The sequence below is a fragment of the Dama dama genome, chromosome 1 (genome assembly GCF_033118175.1).
Source record: "Dama dama isolate Ldn47 chromosome 1, ASM3311817v1, whole genome shotgun sequence".
Taxonomy (NCBI): domain Eukaryota; kingdom Metazoa; phylum Chordata; class Mammalia; order Artiodactyla; family Cervidae; genus Dama; species Dama dama.
In genome coordinates this window covers 28,968,852-28,987,005 of record NC_083681.1, presented here as the reverse complement: position 1 = coordinate 28,987,005, position 18,154 = coordinate 28,968,852, and the positions used below count along the sequence as shown (strand labels likewise).

General features: G+C 51.3%; 1 protein-coding gene across 1 annotated transcript in view; it reads left to right on the top strand.

Annotated features, from left to right (window-relative positions):
• DSCAML1 (DS cell adhesion molecule like 1) overlaps window positions 1-18,154 on the top strand; it is a 356,255-nt gene that overhangs the window by 282,003 nt on the left and 56,098 nt on the right. Inside the window, exons 10-11 of the mRNA XM_061129091.1 lie at window positions 116-235; window positions 1,155-1,331. Coding sequence (XP_060985074.1) covers window positions 116-235; window positions 1,155-1,331 — 297 coding nt within the window. The remainder of the gene's footprint in view (window positions 1-115; window positions 236-1,154; window positions 1,332-18,154) is intronic.

Genomic DNA, 18,154 nt, shown 5'->3' with positions numbered 1-18,154 from the left:
CCCAACTTTGTAATGGTCCAGGTGGGGCTGACATTGGCTAGAAGGTGCCCAGAGCCCCAGGAAACCTATCAGAGACCAAGCTGATCTGTTCCTCCCCCACCCCCGCTTTATGCAGTGCCCCCACGATTCGTGGTGCAGCCCAACAACCAGGATGGCATCTATGGGAAAGCCGGTGTGCTCAACTGCTCGGTGGATGGCTACCCCCCACCCAAGGTCATGTGGAAGCATGCCAAGGGTAAGTCCCTGGCCAGCCAGCATATCTGACACAGCCAGGCGGGGAGGGGAGGATGCTAATGCAACTGAAGCCGAGTCCCCTGCGCAGGACTCCTAGTCCTAGGTTCTGAGCTTTCAGGGGACCCCAGGCTATACTTGAACAGGAGATCCTCCTCAGCCACCCACAAGGTCTATGGACGAGGAATAGCTGGGGTGATGCTAATTCTGAATTTCCTCTTGTCCCCATAGACTGACCTCTGCCGTCTTCTCTCCAGCTCTAACACTCAATACAATCCACTTTCCCTATCCCTCCCCAAGTCTCCCCAGCCCACCTTGGGGTCCCAGAGCCTCATTGACCCCTGCTCCTCACTTGTCAAACCTATTCTGGGATCTCAGTCCTTCTTGGAACCCAACTTCAACCCAAGGATGCATTTGGTGTCTGACTAAGTCCCACGCCAACCTCTTATCCTTACTGTGTCCATGGCTGACTCTGGGGTAAGGGGAGGAGAGATCTGAACCCCCTTGGGGGTTGGCTGGCCTCTTTCCCAGGCCTGACTGCCTAAGACCAGGCAAGTACCACGTGAGGGCTCAGTCTTCCCTTTGCTGATTGCCAAGTGGCCCAAAGATAACTCTTTCCTCCTCTCCAAAAGAAGAGGCCAAAGGAAGCTGAGCCCAAAGGAAGCTCAGTGCCAAGGTGGGCATCAAGCTGAAGCCCCTGACTCCATCTCCACTCCTCAGATCTGGGGCAGGCTCAGACCTCTGTGTTGGTCTTTCCTGTTTCCCAGGAAACAGGAACTGTGTGAGCTCCCAGCCCTTCGGGGATGCTTCAAAATGGCCGTAAATCAGCTTTGCTCAAGGAAGGCCGTTCCTTGAGGCACTCTGACCCCCCCAGCTCACTCCCGACCCGGCCACCAGTCCTGCTCTCTTCTGCCTCCTTGCAGGGAGCGGGAACCCGCAGCAATACCACCCGGTGCCCCTCACCGGCCGCATCCAGATCCTGCCAAACAGCTCGCTGCTGATCCGCCACGTCCTGGAAGAGGACATCGGCTACTACCTCTGCCAGGCCAGCAACGGCGTGGGCACCGACATCAGCAAGTCCATGTTCCTCACCGTCAAGAGTGAGTTTTGTCCCCGTGAGCCTCTCCCAGCACTCCCTGATCACAGGCCAAGGCCCATCTCTGCGCTCACCCTGCCTCCCCACCTGGTTTCCATTGCTCCTTCTGGGAGAGGGAGGCAGGAAGGATTCCTAGGCAGAGGTGGGCTTAGGAAGTCTGAGGAGGGATTCAAAATCACTCTCATCTGAGACAGAGGCCTCACTGTGAATGGCCCCAGCTCACTCTGCTCTTATCATGATAAACAGGTTAGGTTAAGTCACTAAGTCATATCTGGCTCTTTGTGACCCCATGGACTGTAGCCCACCAGGCTCCTCTGTCCATGGACTTCCCAGGCAAGAATAGTGAAGTGGGCTGCCATGCCCTTCTCCAGGGGATCTTCCCAACCCAGGGATCAAACTCGGGTCTCCTGCATTGCAGGCAGACTGTCTGCTGACTGAGCCACTAGGGAAGCATTTGCTATACCAAAGTATCATGTGACATCCCATTTATTTTGCTCTGTAGGTTGGCAATTCCATCTGAGTAGTCATATCGAACAATTTTTTCCCTGTTATTTAATGTATGCCTACTTGTATATAACCTGTTAGTGGCTTAGAAAAAAAGAGATCATATACACAGTATAGGCGAAAGGCCTGTGGGATCTGGGTTCTGATTCCAGGTCCACCTTTTAGTCTTCCTGGCTTTGGGCAAGTGACTTCACATCTTTGGGTTCCTTTCCTCACCTATGCTGGGGGTTCATTCCCAGCCCACTAGGCTCACAAAATCATTGTGCTTACCACAGGAAATGATCATGGAAAAGGGAAGACGATTCAGAAAGGGCAAAAGAGCAGTAAAACTCACCTTAGCTCGGTGCCATACCTCTGGCTTCTAAATCCCCAGACCTAGAGTCGGAATCAATCTCCCTGAAGTCTGGGAATAGCCTTGAGTTCTATTAAGTCACCCACAGACATTCCTACTGGGCAAGCCTATCCCTTCATGCTCTTAGGGGTCTATATAGTAGGCCCCTAAGGGTCATGTCAGGACAGTGCCTGAAACAGACCGCAGGCCACAGAGAAGAGCAGTTAAACCCTGAATTTTAGCATCTGACCAAGCCAGCTGTGAGTCTGGGCATACTCACTGTGACCTCTCTGGGTTTTCTTGGGCTCTGTATCTCATGTTCCTGCTGTACATAAATGAGTCATGAGAGCACCTTACTTGTTATGTTCTATGTCAAGAGTAAGTCAGATGACGTGTATAATGCAACCAGGATGGTACCTGGCGCCCAGTAGGCCATCAGAGATTCAGCCCCCACCCAGTTTTGGTTTTAGTGGGAGACCCTCCAGGGTACGTGTAGGAAAAGCTGATGAGAGCAGCGCCCAGTGTGCGGCCTGCCCAGCGTCTCCCTGGAGGCCCCGCCTTTAAGAGTCATAGTTTCTTTATCGCTTGCCAAACCCTGTTCAGCTCCACACAAGACGGGGAAGCCCCGGCCATCGATCGATGCTCAGGGAGCTCCGGGCGCCGGAATCCCCGCCCTGGGGAGCTGCTTCCCTCACACTATCAAAAAGCACTTTGTCCTTAATAAAACCAGGCAATCAATCTACATCCCTCAGCCAGGGAGAGGAGAACACTGCTAATTCTGCCTGCGTGAGGCGAAGGGAATAGTAGGCACCTCGTGGAACTAGCCTGGCTGTTTGATCCTTATCTCCCCACTGTCAGCAGGAAAAAAAAGAGCTCAAACACTCAGCTTTTTTTTTTTTTTTTGGTTTTTGCTCTTTTCCTCTGAGTTAAGGGATTACACTGGGCAAACGTGGCTGTGTCTTTGGGCCCGTGGCTCCTCTGTGTCAATGAGGCAGACATGGGTGACTGGGGATGCGGTGATCAGGAGGTGGGCGGTATGCGAGGAGACCCAGTGCTGTCCCTGATGTCCTGGGGGTCCTGGGCGAGTCACCTCCCCCCTGCCCCTCAGACCTGCATTTTTCTGTGCCGTCCGTCCTCACTTCACAGCCCAGGCAGGAGCTATGAAAGCATGTTTTGTAAATCCAGGGCAGCCTCATGAACACGTCCAGCAGCAGATCACACACTCAGCCACCCACATTCACAGGAGTGTCCACCTCTGGTGACCACCTCTGGCCCCTCTTCCCAAGGGATGACGGCCACCCCGCACCCCTTGTCACCTGTGGGCAGAATCTGGCCCTTGATCCTCCTGTCCCACCCCACCCTCCACCCCGGTCCTGTTTCAGCAGCTTTGTCACTTCGCTCCGCCTCCTTCCATAGTAAGGCGCACTCACAGGGCTTTCCCTAGGTCTGTGTCTACACCGTCCCACAAACTCCTCTGGGTTTTTCCCACTCACTGCGCCTCCTTCACCTGCCACCTGCGACACAGTCTCCGCACTGCTCATCCAGCCCTCTGCCCTCTCCTCCTCCAGCCTCCCCCACAGGCTGCTGCCCAGCTGTGCCCCCACACCCTCTGTACACCCGGGGTCCCCACACCGTCACCCACAGGTGCTGCCTCGGATGGCCTTTTCTTCATACCCTTTCTCTATCACAGATGCCTCCTTCTGTTTCCACCCTGCTCTCCCAGTGACCTGCTAGCCACGCTAAAGGCCCCTACACCACCCCAAAAGCCAGCAGGAGACGGGGAAGCAGGGGCTGGGGCATTTGAGGTCCAAGGGCAGCCAGTGTGGAGGGCTGAGTGTGGCCAGGGCCTCTGCTGGGAGTTGGAGGTCTGACTGCTTTTCAGTTGTGGCCTGAATCATTCACACAGCACCCGGCTGCCAGAAGAGGCTTCTATGACCATGGGGCACTGCTGGGGGTCGGAGGGGGATGGGGAAGGGGCCAGGGGCTCCCAACCTTCTTTGGGAACTTCCGCTGTGCCTCCTGCTGCTTTCTGTGGGCACATTGCTCCAGGTAACCCACGTTCAGCTCCTCCCCGAGAACATCCTTCCCTCCCACCCCCACCTCCTCTGCCCTCTTCCTCCTTCATTGTCCTTCAACCTCTCCCACCTCCCCACAGGACGCAGGTGGATGGGGAAAACCCACAGGATACAAGTGTGTGGGTCACAGAAGGGCTTGCCAGGGCAAAGCCCTTCCTGGTCATCCCTTAGTCCATCTCAGACAGCCTACACCAACGCTCTCCCACTCACCTGCAGGCCAGCTACGGAAAACCTGCCATTTGCAAAGTCAAGGGCCTGGCTTTCCTTGATGCCTCTAACACTCTCAGGAAAATGTTGACCCTATACGGCTCCACATTGTCAGGCCTCACGCTCGTGTGACCTGTCAGAGGGCAAACTGAACTTCATCCCCACATTAGCCAAGTAGAAGTAAGAAAGTAATATAATATATCAAAGGGACATACGTCATAAAAAGCATTCAAGGGTCAAACTGGACGTTTGTGGTTGGCTTCTGTTGGAAAGTGTCCTCACCATTGACCCCAGTGGTTTCCAATGATAACAGAGGCTCTCTGGGCCCTCACTAAATAATCCATAAAACTCTATGGATTAGAGTACAGACTTTAGAACCAGACAAACCGGGGTTCAAACCCCAACTCTGCCGCTTGATAGTTGTGGGATCTTGGACAAGAAATGGTCTCTGTAAGCCCCAGTTTCCTCCTCTGTAAGTTTGAAGCTATAATGCCATTTACTCATTGGTGAAATTCAAGTGAGACACGCACTTACAACATTAACACAATACGTGGCACAAAACTCACATCCAGTAATCATTAGCAATCATTAGTTTTAGGTGCTGAAAATCTAGTGATGGATAAAATGGAGTTGCTCTCCTCAGGGAATTTAGAATCTTGAAGAGGACATAGACACATACCCAAAATAGCTATAGTACACGAAGGGATATGAAAGTGTGAAAGTGTTAGTCGCTCAGTCATGTCTGACTCTTTATGACCCCTTGGACTGTAGTCCACCAGGCTCCTTTGTCTGTGGAATTCTCCAGGCAAGATTACTGTAGTGGGTAGCTATTCCCTTCACCAGGGGATCTTCCCAACCCGGGATCAAACCTGGGTCTCCCACATTGCAGGCAGATTCTTTATCATCTGAGTCACCGGGAAAGCCCATAAGTGCCTTAAAAAGCTACAAACAAGGAGATACAAAGAGAATCAGGGATGCAGTGATCAATTTTAATTTGGGTAGCCATTAAGGTAATATTAAGAAAAGTTCCACAAAAGGAGTAGTTGCTAAGTAGGACTTGAAGGATGAGAAGGATGCTGATAAGAACCAACGGGAGCAAAGGTCATTCCATTCCAGAATGAGGACAAAGTATAGCTAGAGTGTGGAGGCCGGCAAGTCTGTGCATTCCAGGTGGAACTTAGGGCTGCTGGTGGAGAGTGAAGGGAGGCTGGGCAGGGAGAAAAAGCATGAGGTGCTTGTGGGTTTTGGAAGCAAAATGTTTTCTTTCTATGCAGTGTTGACTCTTGATATCAGGCACCAAATAAGATTTGCAGGAGCCCAACTTGGTGCAAGTTGGGATTCCAAAGCTGGTTCTTGGAGAATTTCTTTCGTCAAGGCCCCAGATTTCTAAGAATTTGTTGGAGGAAGCAAAAGGTTTTCCTAGTCCCTGGACACGCTTGTTGGCAACCATCCAGGCCCAGCTGGTCCCCAGTCCTCCCTGACCCCCAGAACGTGGGTGCTGCTGAGGCCATGAGTACCTGAGCATATAGCCCAGCCTTAGCACTGTCACAGCACAGCACTTGACAGTTTACAAAGCCCATACCCAGCCTGTGATGTTGGCAGACAGTAATTCCTTCTTGGGGAAGGAAAGATCCTGGATCAAAGTGATTGAGTGATATAATCCCAGCTGAGACAGGTGCTTGCCTCTGTCTGCCTCTGACTCACGTTTTGGTAGAGAGAGCGCAGACCAAGAGATGGAAGACTGGTTGCTGGTCCCAGCTCTGTGAACTCACTGGCTGTGTATCCACAAGCCAACCTTTCCCTTCTCTGGGCCTCGGTTTCCTCATCTGTACAGTGAGGCCTGCACTAGAATCTAGTGCATAGCTGATCCCAGGGTCCCTGTCAGCTCAGACAGTCTATGATTCCAGCTATGCACATGGTCCTTTTAGGGCACCAGACCACCTCCCAGAACTTGGTTGAAAAATAAATGTAATTAACAGATGAAAATACTGCATCCACGGGGCTACTGTTCATCTCCCTGCTAAAATGTAAAATGAAACAAGAAAGATAATGACCAAAAGGAGGAGGAGGCAGTCCCCCTTCCATCTGACAGTGGGGCAAAAGTAAAGCATCTTCAGAGAGAATGCTTCACCAAGAGGCAGGTACAAAGAAATGCCGCTTAGTCTGAGGTTCAAGAGCTGGCTGTGTTTTGATGCCACTGCTGCATGGGACTCAGCTGTCCCTTTGTGCCACAGGTTACCTGACTGGACAGGTTCTGTTACACTCTGAGACTCCTCTCCACTCTGTGAAGGCTCCAGTGATGGGCCCAAGGCAAAGCCCACAGCCAATTAAACCTATAAGGGCTCTTTGTTTGGTCTGGGTTTTGATTTGTTTGTTGAGCAAAATGTCAGACCAATTAAAGCCAGATCCAGGAGCCCTCCAGAGCTCACAGGCAGCTGCAGAGGCACAGAATTCAGGAGGGAGGAGAGCAGGAGCCAAGTGGGCAGTAGCGGGAGTGGAGGGGGTGGTGGGCCGCCCTGGTGGAAGGAAGCCCCGGGCCTGGGTAGACCAGGTCACCTACCAGCAGTTGACCATTGGTACAGAGGCTGGGATGCAAAACCTTGGAAAGACAATTGCGTATCCGATGACCTGAGATGGTCCTAATTTCACATTTGCCCAAAGGAATCTCCTTCTGTTGGGCAGAAGCAGCCCCTCCCTTAGACCTGGTGGCCAGGACTCCTGCTCTAGAGCTTCTTCTGCCCTCCTTAGCCCCCACCCTTCCCACGGGGCAAGGAACCTGTGACCGAGGGACACAGCCGCCCAGAACCCACTCCTCCCTTTCTAGACCGTGCTCTAAGCACCCAGGCTGGACACATCCCGTCACCAGGCCAGGCTCCCGCCTGCGGGCCCCACTGAACCCTGGTCAGGAGGTCCCAGCCTGAGCCCACCTAGCCTATGCAGGACCCAGGGAGGCCAAAATGAGTAGATGTAGCTTAGCAGACAAGAAGATCCTGACCAGGGAGACAAGAGTCCCGATTTCCTGTCCCCATGTGCACCCTCTGCTTCCGGACAAACTGGGGTGAGTCCCTCTCTCTCCCTGAGACTCAGTTCACTCCTCTGTTCAGAGAAGTCATGACCTTTCTCACCCTTTGCCTCAGCTCCTGAGGCGTTAACAGAGCTCAACATGTGAGTGATACTTGCTGTGCCAGTGGAGACCTGATGGGGCCCGTGAGCGCAGTTCCAGAACCTACCTTGCAAAGCTGGGGCCCTTGGTGTTTCAGGGCAGCAGTCACCAACTTTTTTGGCCCCAGGGACCGGTTTCATGGAAGACAGTTTTTCCATGGAGTGGGGTGAGGGGTGGTTTCAGAATGATTCAAGCATGTTACATTTATTGTACACTTTATTTCCATCATTATTACATCAGCTCCACCTCAGGTCAGCTGGTCTTAGATCCCAGGGGTTACATGCTCAGTCGTGTCCTACAACTCTTGCAGCCCCATGGACTGCAGCCCTGACTCTTTGCATTCCCTGCCCCCTGCCCCCCGCCCCCGCCCGTCCTCAGGACGCCATCAGGCTCCTGTCTGGGCCTCTCAGGTCTATGGAGACTTGAGACCTGCAAAGTCAAGATTCTGAGAAAACTTCCTCCTGCTCATGTGATTCACGGGCAGTGGGTGCCCAGCCCAGGGCCAAGTGCTGGAGTGGGAGGTGTGGGGTAGCACCTGTGGCCTGGCCACACTCCTATTCCTGCTGCTCACCCAGGCCAACCTGTCCACAGCGCTGAGGGTGTAACAGGGGTGAGCTCCCCGCAGAGCAAGGGCAGTAAAGCCCACAACCTCCCACCGTAGGCGGTCCCTCCAGGTCCATGGGGGCCGGCTGTGACTGTCCTCCTGGAAACTCAGCGTGGGGAATTTCTGTCACACATTGGAACCTTGTATTTGCTCCCTAGAGCCGCTGTAACAGAGTTCCACAAACCAGGTAGCTTAAAAGAACAGAACTATATTCTCCCACAGTTCTGGAAGGCTAGAAATTCCAAATCAGGGTGCCGGTAAGGCTGTGCTTTCTCTGCAGGCTCTAAGGGAACATGTTTTTCTTGCCTCTGCCGGTGGCTGCCAGCCATCCTTGGCATCCCTCCCTCAGATTGGAGTCTCTGCCTGCATCTCCCTGGGTGTCTTCACGCCAACTTCCCTATGTGTGTGTCTCCCCTCTCCTTCTTGTAAGGACACCAGTCGTAGTGGACTAAGGGCCCTTCCTACTCCAGGAAGACATCTCTTTAAAGAATATTTATTTATGTGTATTTACTTGACTGCACGGGGTCTTAGCTGCAGCACACAGGGTTTTCCATCTTTGTTATGACACACAGGCTCTTTAGTTGCAGCATGTGGGGTCTAGATCCCTGACCAGGGATCGAACCCGGGGCCCCCTGCAGTGTGGGAGCCTGCCGTGTGTGTGCGTGGAGTGTGGGAGCCACTGGACCGCCAGGGAAGTCCCAAGACATTACTAATAGTTGATATCCACAAAGATCCTATTTCCAAGTAAGGCCATGTTCATAGGCACTAGAATCGAGGACTTGAGACATCTTTTGGGGGAACACGAGTCAAACCACAACAACCCCCAGGCCCGGTGATTTAGTGTTCGCAGCTGCCTGCTTCCCAGAACCCTGGGAGCAGAAGTGCCCTCCTTTTCAGGATGCCACCACTGCCTTTGTCTGAATACACGCAGTCTCCTCACCGAAGCTCTTTCTTGGTCGGAAGCTGAGGAGCCCAGCCTCCCCTGTGCATTAACCCTAGAGCAGGGGTCAGCAAACGGCCGAGGGCCGTACCTGGCCAGCTGCCCCTTTTGCTGGAGCACAGCCACGCCCATCCTTCAGACCCTATTACCTGTGGCTGCTTTCAGAGCTATAGCCGCTGGATTGAGTCACGGAAACACAGACGTGTGGGTGCAGGGCTTAGCATATGTATATGTACTGTGGGTCTTTTGCAGGAAGGGTTTAGGGTACTTGCAGCAATGACCCCGCAATACTTCCTTCCTAGTAATTAAAGAAAGATGGGGCAGTGTCTCCTTTTGCCTCTGAAAGGATTCTGAGGTTCAGGATCATTTCAGAGTTGAGTGTTTTCTCATGTCTAAGGTGGGGATAAAAGTACTACCCACCCTCTTGGGTTGGAGCGGATGGATTTAATTAAATAATTCAAATAGTTCAAATTCAAATTAACCAGGGTGCATGGCACATAATGAACATTCAGTAAACATCAGCTATTTTCATTATTGCTATCATTTTTCTGTTATTCTGGGGAGTGTAGAAGACCAGAGGTGAGGGAAAACCAGGTCTCACCCTCATGTGAGAAAACTACCCCCCACCTCCTCAACCCTGACACTGTGCCTCTGCTTCTCGGCAAGCAGCCAAGAAAGGAGCTGACTGATCCATTTTCTGGCTGGAGAAAGAGAGGCCTGGTGAGTTTGAAGGCCTTGGCCGGCCCACCAGGCAGCAGAAACAGGGCTGCAGTCCAAATGTCAAAGGCTCCACGGTTCTCCATGACCCGCACCCCACCCCTTTAAGACACACACACTGTCAGTTCTGTTCCCCATGCACACGGGCAGTGGACTGCTAGGGTCCCCCCGGCACCTCCCCACCAGCTCTTGGAGCCAAGGCTGATTGCTTCCATGCAATTTGAATTAATCTCATGCTTCAGGTGGAGCTTGGCTAATCAGGGGAGACAAGAAGCCGAAGTGGGTGCAATCAAATTAACAACGCTAGGCCCTGGCTCTTTAAGAAGAAAAAAACAAAGCAGGCACCAGAAGGCACCTCCCCCCACCCAGCCAGCCCTTCCCTGGGGAAGCCTGGCACGGCTGCCAGGGCTGAGCGCAAAGCTTCTCCCACCCCACCCCACCCTGGGCCGACCACCCCACGTGCCAACGATGCCCCTTTGTGGCAGCTTATCTCACACCGCCAAACAGCCTGTGGTTCTTGTTGGGATCTTGTTAACAAGGAGCAGAGACAAGCCTGTGTGGGGAGGCGGGGAGTGGGCTGAGTTGGGGGAAAGGAGGGGCCCCCTCACCTCGAATGGGTGCCTGTAATCCTTTCAGAAACAAAAGGAGACACGATCCTCCCAGCTGGGCAGCTCCCTTCTCCCCTGGAGATGAGGGCCTGCAGAACTCTCTTGAGCCTTCAGGGCATGTGCTGTCCCCTGGAGAAGAAGTCCATCCAGAAAAGCATCTTAACATGCCAGAGAGTGCATCCTTTTTAGCAAAAAAAAAAAAAAAAAAAAAAACTATGGGACTCCTGGAGAGATTTAGGTTAGACTCTCAGAAGGACTTCCTGAGACAGTCAAGTTGGGTCCTTGGGGTCGGTGAAGAATACCGTGACTTTGCTGCTCTTCCAACCTTCCTGGCCTTGAGGTCGTCCTCCCTGAGGAGAGGAGGGACCAGAGGGGCATCCACTTGAATGGGGAGGGGAGAACCATCCAGCCCTGTGGTTCTTCCCTCAAGCCCCTCTCCCGGGCCACCCACCGGGAAGAGCAGAACAGCCTAACCCCTGGGTGTCCCAGCTCCCAGACCCATCTGCTTCAGCCCCAGTTTGGCTGCATTTCTCTTCAGGGAAGCGGGGGTCTTTGCACCCCGCTTCAGCTCCCCTGCCTCCTGCCCTTCTCCCACCAGTGTCACATTGGGGTAAAACCACAGATTGCCCTGAATCCTGGCTCTGCTGCTCACTAGCTGTGTGGCCTTGGGCAATTTACTTCTCTAAGCCTCAGTTTGCTCATCTGCAAGTGAAAGTGTCAGTCGCTCAGTTGTGTCCGACTCTTTGCAACCCCATGGACTGTAGCCCGCCAGGCCGTTCTGTCCATGGAGTTCTCCAGGCAAGAATACTGAAGGGCATTGCCATTCCCTTCTCCAGGGGATCTTCCCAACCCAGGGATCGAACCGGGGTCTCCTGCATTGCGGGCAGCTTCTTTACCATCTGAGTAAAGTGGGAGTAAAAACAGGGTTGTTGTTGTTGTTGTGAGGATTAAATGAGTTAATGCATTTAAAGGAATGCAGAATAGTGTCCAGCAAATAGTAAGCCCTCGATAATGTAAACTTCTAGGGTTATCCTGTACTGGTGCCCCAAGCTTCCTTTGGTTTGTTTGTTTGTTTGTTTCTCTTTAAATATGTATTTATTTTATTATTTGGCTGTGCCGGGTCTTAGTTGTGCCATGGTGGGATCTAATTCCCCCAACCAGGATCAAACCCGGACCCCTGCATTGGGAGTGTGGAGTCTTAGCCACTGGACCGCCTGGGAAGTCCCCCAAGCTTCCTTTTGAAGCACAGCATTCCACACCTCTTCCCCATTTTACCAGGCCTCTCCCAACAGCTGGTGGCATTCGTGTCCTTTTTCTTTCACGTCCTCCTTCCCACACGCACTGCTCTTCTCCTCTGGGTATTGGGAACTGAATCTTCCCTCCCTGGTGACTTGGGGACTGTCAGAAACACCAGCTGAGCTCCAATCACCAGGCAGAAGAGAGGGAGGGGCACAGAGACAGAGAAGGCCAACTCATCGCCTCCCTAACTCCTACCCCAAGGCCCAGCCAGCCCTGGACTGGCCCCCTGGCCCCCTGGCCCAGCCCTCCTCCAGTTCTCAGCTTCCTGCTTTCCCTTTAGAATTCCTCCATGTCATGTCACTGCCACGCAGCTTCCCACTTCTGGGACAAAGCCCAGCAGGGCAGAAGTCTGGATGAAACCAGAGGAAGAGATGATGGTGAGCGGTCAGGGTACTTGGGGTATCTTCTTGGCACTCCCCAGCTGTGTGACTTTAGACAAAGCTTCCATTGCCTCACTGGTACTCTCTAGGCTAATAGCCCCCAGGCCACCTTCTTAACAGGAATGAAGCCCCTGATAAAGGATGTTCCAGTGCTCTTAAACTGCAAAGATCAGCCCAACCCAGCTTATGCATGGGACCCCAGAGAAGGGGGAAGCTGGAGGGGTCAGGGAGAGTCCAAGTAGGTGCAGAGTTTATAATCCTCCTTGCAGGGTCCAGGGGCACTAGGACTCCATCCCAAAGCCTGGGGGGCTGGTCAGAAAGTCTGTGGATGCCGGGGGTGAGAGGAAGCGGAGCTGTCTCCTGGTGTTTTAAAAATCTATCAGCCTCTCACATCAAATTAAAATGTAAATAGCAGCTGGTCTGGGCAGGACCTGGGGTGACAGGAGCCAGCCTGCGAGTAATTTCACAGACGGAAAGCGGTTACATCGGATTCTGACAACTGTCTTGTTTCTCAAATTGATTTCCTCTCCCCTGCCTTGCTGCCCCAGGAGGGCCCTGGAGCGCGGGGAAGGGGTTGAGTCCGCTGCAGTGGGGCGGGCCGGCCAGTGCCTTTCTCCTGTCTGTGGCTCCTGCCAGTAAAGCCCCATCAGGCCCAGGAGGAGGAAATCTGGGAGTTCTCAAGGCTCTAAGGCCACAGGAGAGGCGCCCAGGGCCTGGGGTCCTGCATCCTTCCCACAAACACGTGCTAGGTCCTGAGCAGGGTGCTTGTGCCCTAGAGAGTCTCACAGTCAGAGACAAGGACACAGCACTATGACATGCGCTCGATGCCCGCAGGAGGGGGTGACATGGGGTGCCAGGGGAGGGCACTGGGAGTCATCAGGAAGCCCCTTTGGGTTCTACCAGGGTGTGCCCCAGTCTGGCCATGTGCAGTGCTGGAGGTTGGCTCCAGGGTTGTAAAGCTCTAATCAGACTGGCCCAGCTCCCCCCAGGACCTCCCACAGGACCCCAGGGAAGAACCCACCCTCCCCACCTAGAGGGGTTGTGTATTCAGGGGCAGCTCACCCACTTGGGTCCCCCTGATGCCCTCAAGCCCAGCCTCTCCCTGTTGCCCAGTCCCCAGAGAATCTCCCACCACACCCTTCTTTGTATAAAGAAATTAGGTTTCCTTGGCTGTTAATTGAATTACACTGCAGGAAAACAGAGAAGTTGTATCTCATTAAAGCCTCCTGTGTCCTCCTGGGGTTCTGTGTTGCCTCTGTGGCTACTATTAGCGCTTGTCACGGAGAACTCAGCCCTGAGTGTACAGCCCTCCCCCTCCCTCACTCTCCTGCCCGACTCTCGCTTGGAAAGTGGGGCTGGTAAGTCTCACTTCTCATGGTCATTGGTGGTGGCGGCCAGTGAGCAATGAACAAGAGGCCAGAGCATCCATCAGATAGCCTGCTCCATCAGGGGTACTGTGGGCGTAGGGAGGCCGTGGCGCTTGGTCAAGAAATACATTGAATGTAAATCCATGGCTGATTCATGTCAATGTATGGCAAAAACCACTACAGTATTGTAAAGTAATTAGCCTCCAACTAATAAAAATAATTGGGGAAAAAAAGATATTTTTAAATTATTAAAAAAAAAGAAAGAAAGACAGACACTGAGACCCGGGCTTTGGAAGTGGGGAATAATAACAGTACCGACCCCAGATGACTTAATCCATGTAAAGTACTGGAATACTGCCAGCCCATAGTACAAGGACGTTCTCGGTAAAAGGCAGCCGTAAAAGTGTGTGTGTGTGTGTGTGTGTGTGTGTGTGTGTGTGGAGGGTACACTTTTGTAACGCAGGGCTGTGGGTAGATATGTGTTAGACAATTACGTCAGGCTGTTGACATGCAACTGACAACCACATCAGGTTACATTGTGTCACACGACCTGTGAGCGTGCAGTAAGAGCATCAGAGTGTAGGCTGTGAGGGTGACTGTGTTTGTGACGGTCTGCTGGGGGTGTGTTTTTGACGTTGTCTGTATGTGATGCACACATTGCATATATGTGCTCCTCCACGTGACTACACCTGAACATCTCTCTCGGGAAGTCTCAGGGTCCGCCTTCAACCCAGAAAGTGCTCTGGGGCACAGCCGGATCTCAGTGCAGTGAGGGTTCAATTGTGTTTACCAGCGTGATTCAGTGGAGCAGAGAGACCTTGTGACCCAGCGCAAGAAGCAAGGGGGAGACCAGGGGACAAGAGAGCAGATGGGGCAGGGCAACTGCTGCCCTGGGCTCCCCTCTCTTGGGGGCTGCCTCGTTAAGTGCAGCAGCCAGGAGGGCCCCCAGGACCTGGGAGACCTGGCCAGGGTCTGGGAGGAGGGGCACAGCGGCAGAGTCCTCTGTCTGTTACAGGTTGACAGGAAGGAAAGAGGAGGCAGGTCCTCTGCTGCTTGCCCAGGACGAGGGGCTGCAGACCCTTTATAAGAAAGAAGAGCTTGCCCAGCAAGCCAGACTGCCCACCACCTTTCATCTCTCCTGAGACCCGGACATCCACAGGGGCCCAAAGACATGAGCATCTATCCAGGCCTCACTGGAATCTTCTCTGTACTGCCTAGGTTGTATAGTGTGGGGAGCTCACAGCCTCTACTGCAGCCCTTTCCATCAACAGTAAACACCACTGGAAAATTGCTTCTGAGGCCAAACAAGAGGCCTGCCTCCTCCCTTTGTAAAGAGCTGTTGTGCCTTGTCCACCACCCAGTGTAGTCACACACTCCCACTTCTCAGCCTCCCTCCAAACGGCATGAATTCTGTCCATCTTCCTGGTCACACTCCAACTGGTCAATGTCCTCCGTCAAGTAGAGAGCCCAGAATAAGACATGATGCTTCACAAGTGATCTAGAGCTTGTCATTCTATGTTCTGAAGACCTGAACACTAGTTTTCTTGGCATCAGCTCACCTTCCACCGTTAGTATTAGAGCTTCATGTGTTAAGAATCACCTCTTCCCTACTAATTCTAATAGTAGAGATTGAAAGTGAAAGTGAAAGTCGCTCAGTCATGTCCGGCTCTTTGCGACCCCATGGACTACATGGACTTCTCCAGGCCAGAATACTGGAGTGGGTAGCCTTTTCCTTCTCCAGGGGATCTTCCCAACCCAGGGATGGAACCTAGGTCTCCTGCATTGCAAGCAGATTCTTTACCAACTGAGCTATGAGGGAATCCCTGTGTAGTAGGGATTATACCCTACTAAGCTACTATACAGATGAGTAGACTATAATAACTAATACTGTTTATTAATATGACCAGGGGCAAACTGCTTCCTGTGCAACCTCAGTTTCTTCATTTGTAAAAGGAAGGGTCTGTGCTCAGTTTGGTTCAGTTGCTCAGTCGTGTCCAACTCTTTGCAACCCCATGGACTACAGCACGCCAGGCTTCCCTATCCATCACTAGCTCCAGGAGTTTACTCAAACTCATGTCCGTCACATCAGTGGTGCCATCCAACCATCTCATCCTCTGTCGTCCCCTTCTCCTCCCACCTTCAATCTTTCCCAGCATCAGGGTCTTTTCCAGTGAGTCGGTTCTTCCCATCAGGTGGCCAAAGTATTGGAGTTTCAGCTTCAGCATCAGTCCTTCCAGTGAATATTCAGGACTGATTTCCTTTAGGATTGATAGGTTGGATCTCCTTGCAGTCCAAGGGATTCTCAAGAGTCTTCTCCAAAACCACAGTTCAAAAGCATCAATTCTTTGGCTCAGTTTTCTTTATAGTCCAAATCTTACATCCATACATGACTACTGGAAAACCTTTGACCAGATAGACCTTTGTTAATAAAATAATGTCTCAGTTTTTAATATGCTGTCTAGGTTGGTCATAGCTTTTCTTCCAAGGAGCAGGCATCTTTTAATTTCATGGCTGTAATCACCATCTGCAGTGATTTTGGAGCCCAAGAAAATAAAGTCTCTCACGGTTTCCATCGTTTCCCCATCTATTTGCCATGAAGTGATGGGACCAGATGCTATGATCTTAGTTTTCTGAATGTTGAGTTTTAAGCCAATTTTTTCACTCTCCTCTTTCATTTCAACAAAAGGCTCTTTAGTTCTTTGCTTTCTGCCATAAGGGTGGTGTCATCTGCATATCTGAGGTTATTGCTATTCTCCTGAAAATCTTGATTCCAGCTTGGGCTTCATCCAGCCCAGCATTTCACATGATGTACTCTGCGTGTAAGTTAAATAAGCAGGGTGACAATATACAGCCTTGACATATTCCTTTCCCAATTTGGAACCAGTCTATTGTTCCATGTCCAGTTCTAACTATTGCTTCTTGACCTGCATACAGATTTCTCAGGAGGCAGGTCAGGTGGTCTGGTATTCCCATCTCTTGAAGAATTTTCCACAGTTTGTTGTGATCCACACAGTCAAAGGCTTTGGCATAGTCAATAAAGCAAAAGTAGATGTTTTTCTGGAACTCTTTTGCTTTCTTGATGATCCACTGGATGTTGGCAATTTGATCTCTAGTTCCTCTGCCTTTCCTAAATCCAGCTTGAACATCTGGAAGTTCACGGTTCACATACTGTTGAAGCCTGGCATGGAGAATTTTGAGCATTACTTTGCTAGCGTGTGAGATGAGTGCAATTGTGCAGTAGTTTGAGCATTCTTTGGCATTGCCTTTTTTTGGGATTGAAATGAAAACTGACTTTTTCCAGTCCTGTGGCCACTGCTGAGTTTTCCAAATTTGCTGGCATATTGACTGCAGCACTTTCACAGCATCATCCTTTAGGATTTGAAAGAGCTCAACTGGAATTCCATCACCTCCACTACCTTTGTTCATAGTGATGAAGGCCGTTCCTCAGGCCCACTTGACTTTGAATTCCAGGATGTCTGGCTCTAAGTGGGTGATCACACCATCTTGGTCATCTGGGTCATGAAGATCTTTTTTGTATAGTTCTTCTGTTTATTCTTGCCACCTCTTCTTAGTATCTTCTGCTTCTATTAGGTCCATACCATTTCTGTCCTTTATTGTGCTCATCTTTGCATGAAATGTTCCCTTGGTATCTCTAATTTTCTTGAAGAGATCTCTAGTCTTTCCCATTCTATTGTTTTCCTCTATTTCTTTGCATTGATCAATGAGAAAGACTTTCTTATCTCTCCTTGCTATTCTTCGGAATTCTGCATTCAAATGAGTATATCTTTCCTTTTCTCCTTTGCCTTTAGCTCAGTTTCTTCATTTGTAAAAGGAAGGGTCTGTGTAGATCATCTGTGTGCTTAGTCGCTCAGTCGTATCCAACTCTGCAACCCCAGGGACTGTAGCCCCCAGGCTCCTCTGTACATGGGAATTCTCTAGTCAAGAATACTGGAGTGGGTTGCCATTCCCTTCTCCAGGGGATCTCCCAACCCAGGGATCAAATCCACATCTCCTGCATTGCAGGGGCATTCTTTACCATCTAAGCTACTAGAGAAGCCCATGGATCATCTATACCCATGCCCTTCAATAGAAACAAAATGCAAGCTGGCTATATAATTTAAAATCCTCTAGTCGTCACATGTTCAAAAAAGTAAAAAAAAAAAAAAAAAAAAGCAGGTGAGAGTCACTGTGATAGTATATTTTACGTAACCCAGTATATCTAAAATATTAACATGTGATCAATATAAAATTCTTAAGGAGCTGTTTTACATTCTTTTTCTTTCCTTCCTGTGTTTTTGATATCCAGGATACAGTTTACATCACAGCACAACCTTCTTTGGACCGGCCGTGTCTCTCGTGGCCAAGAGCCACGTGTGGCTAGTGGCTGCTATAGTGTCTACTCCCCGGCTTCTGCAATTCTAAGACTCTGTGGTTCTGTAAAATAGCTGGCAAGTAACTTCTTGAGGTTTGCATGTATTTATCTGATGCCTTTCTCAGAACAGGAGAGGGACATGAGACCCTTAGGGTGGGAATAGTACCCAGGTTTCCTGAGGAGCTGCTACATGGCAAGCACGTCATATATACAGACCCCGATTACCCCCAAAACAGCTCTGTGGGATTAACAGCCATGGC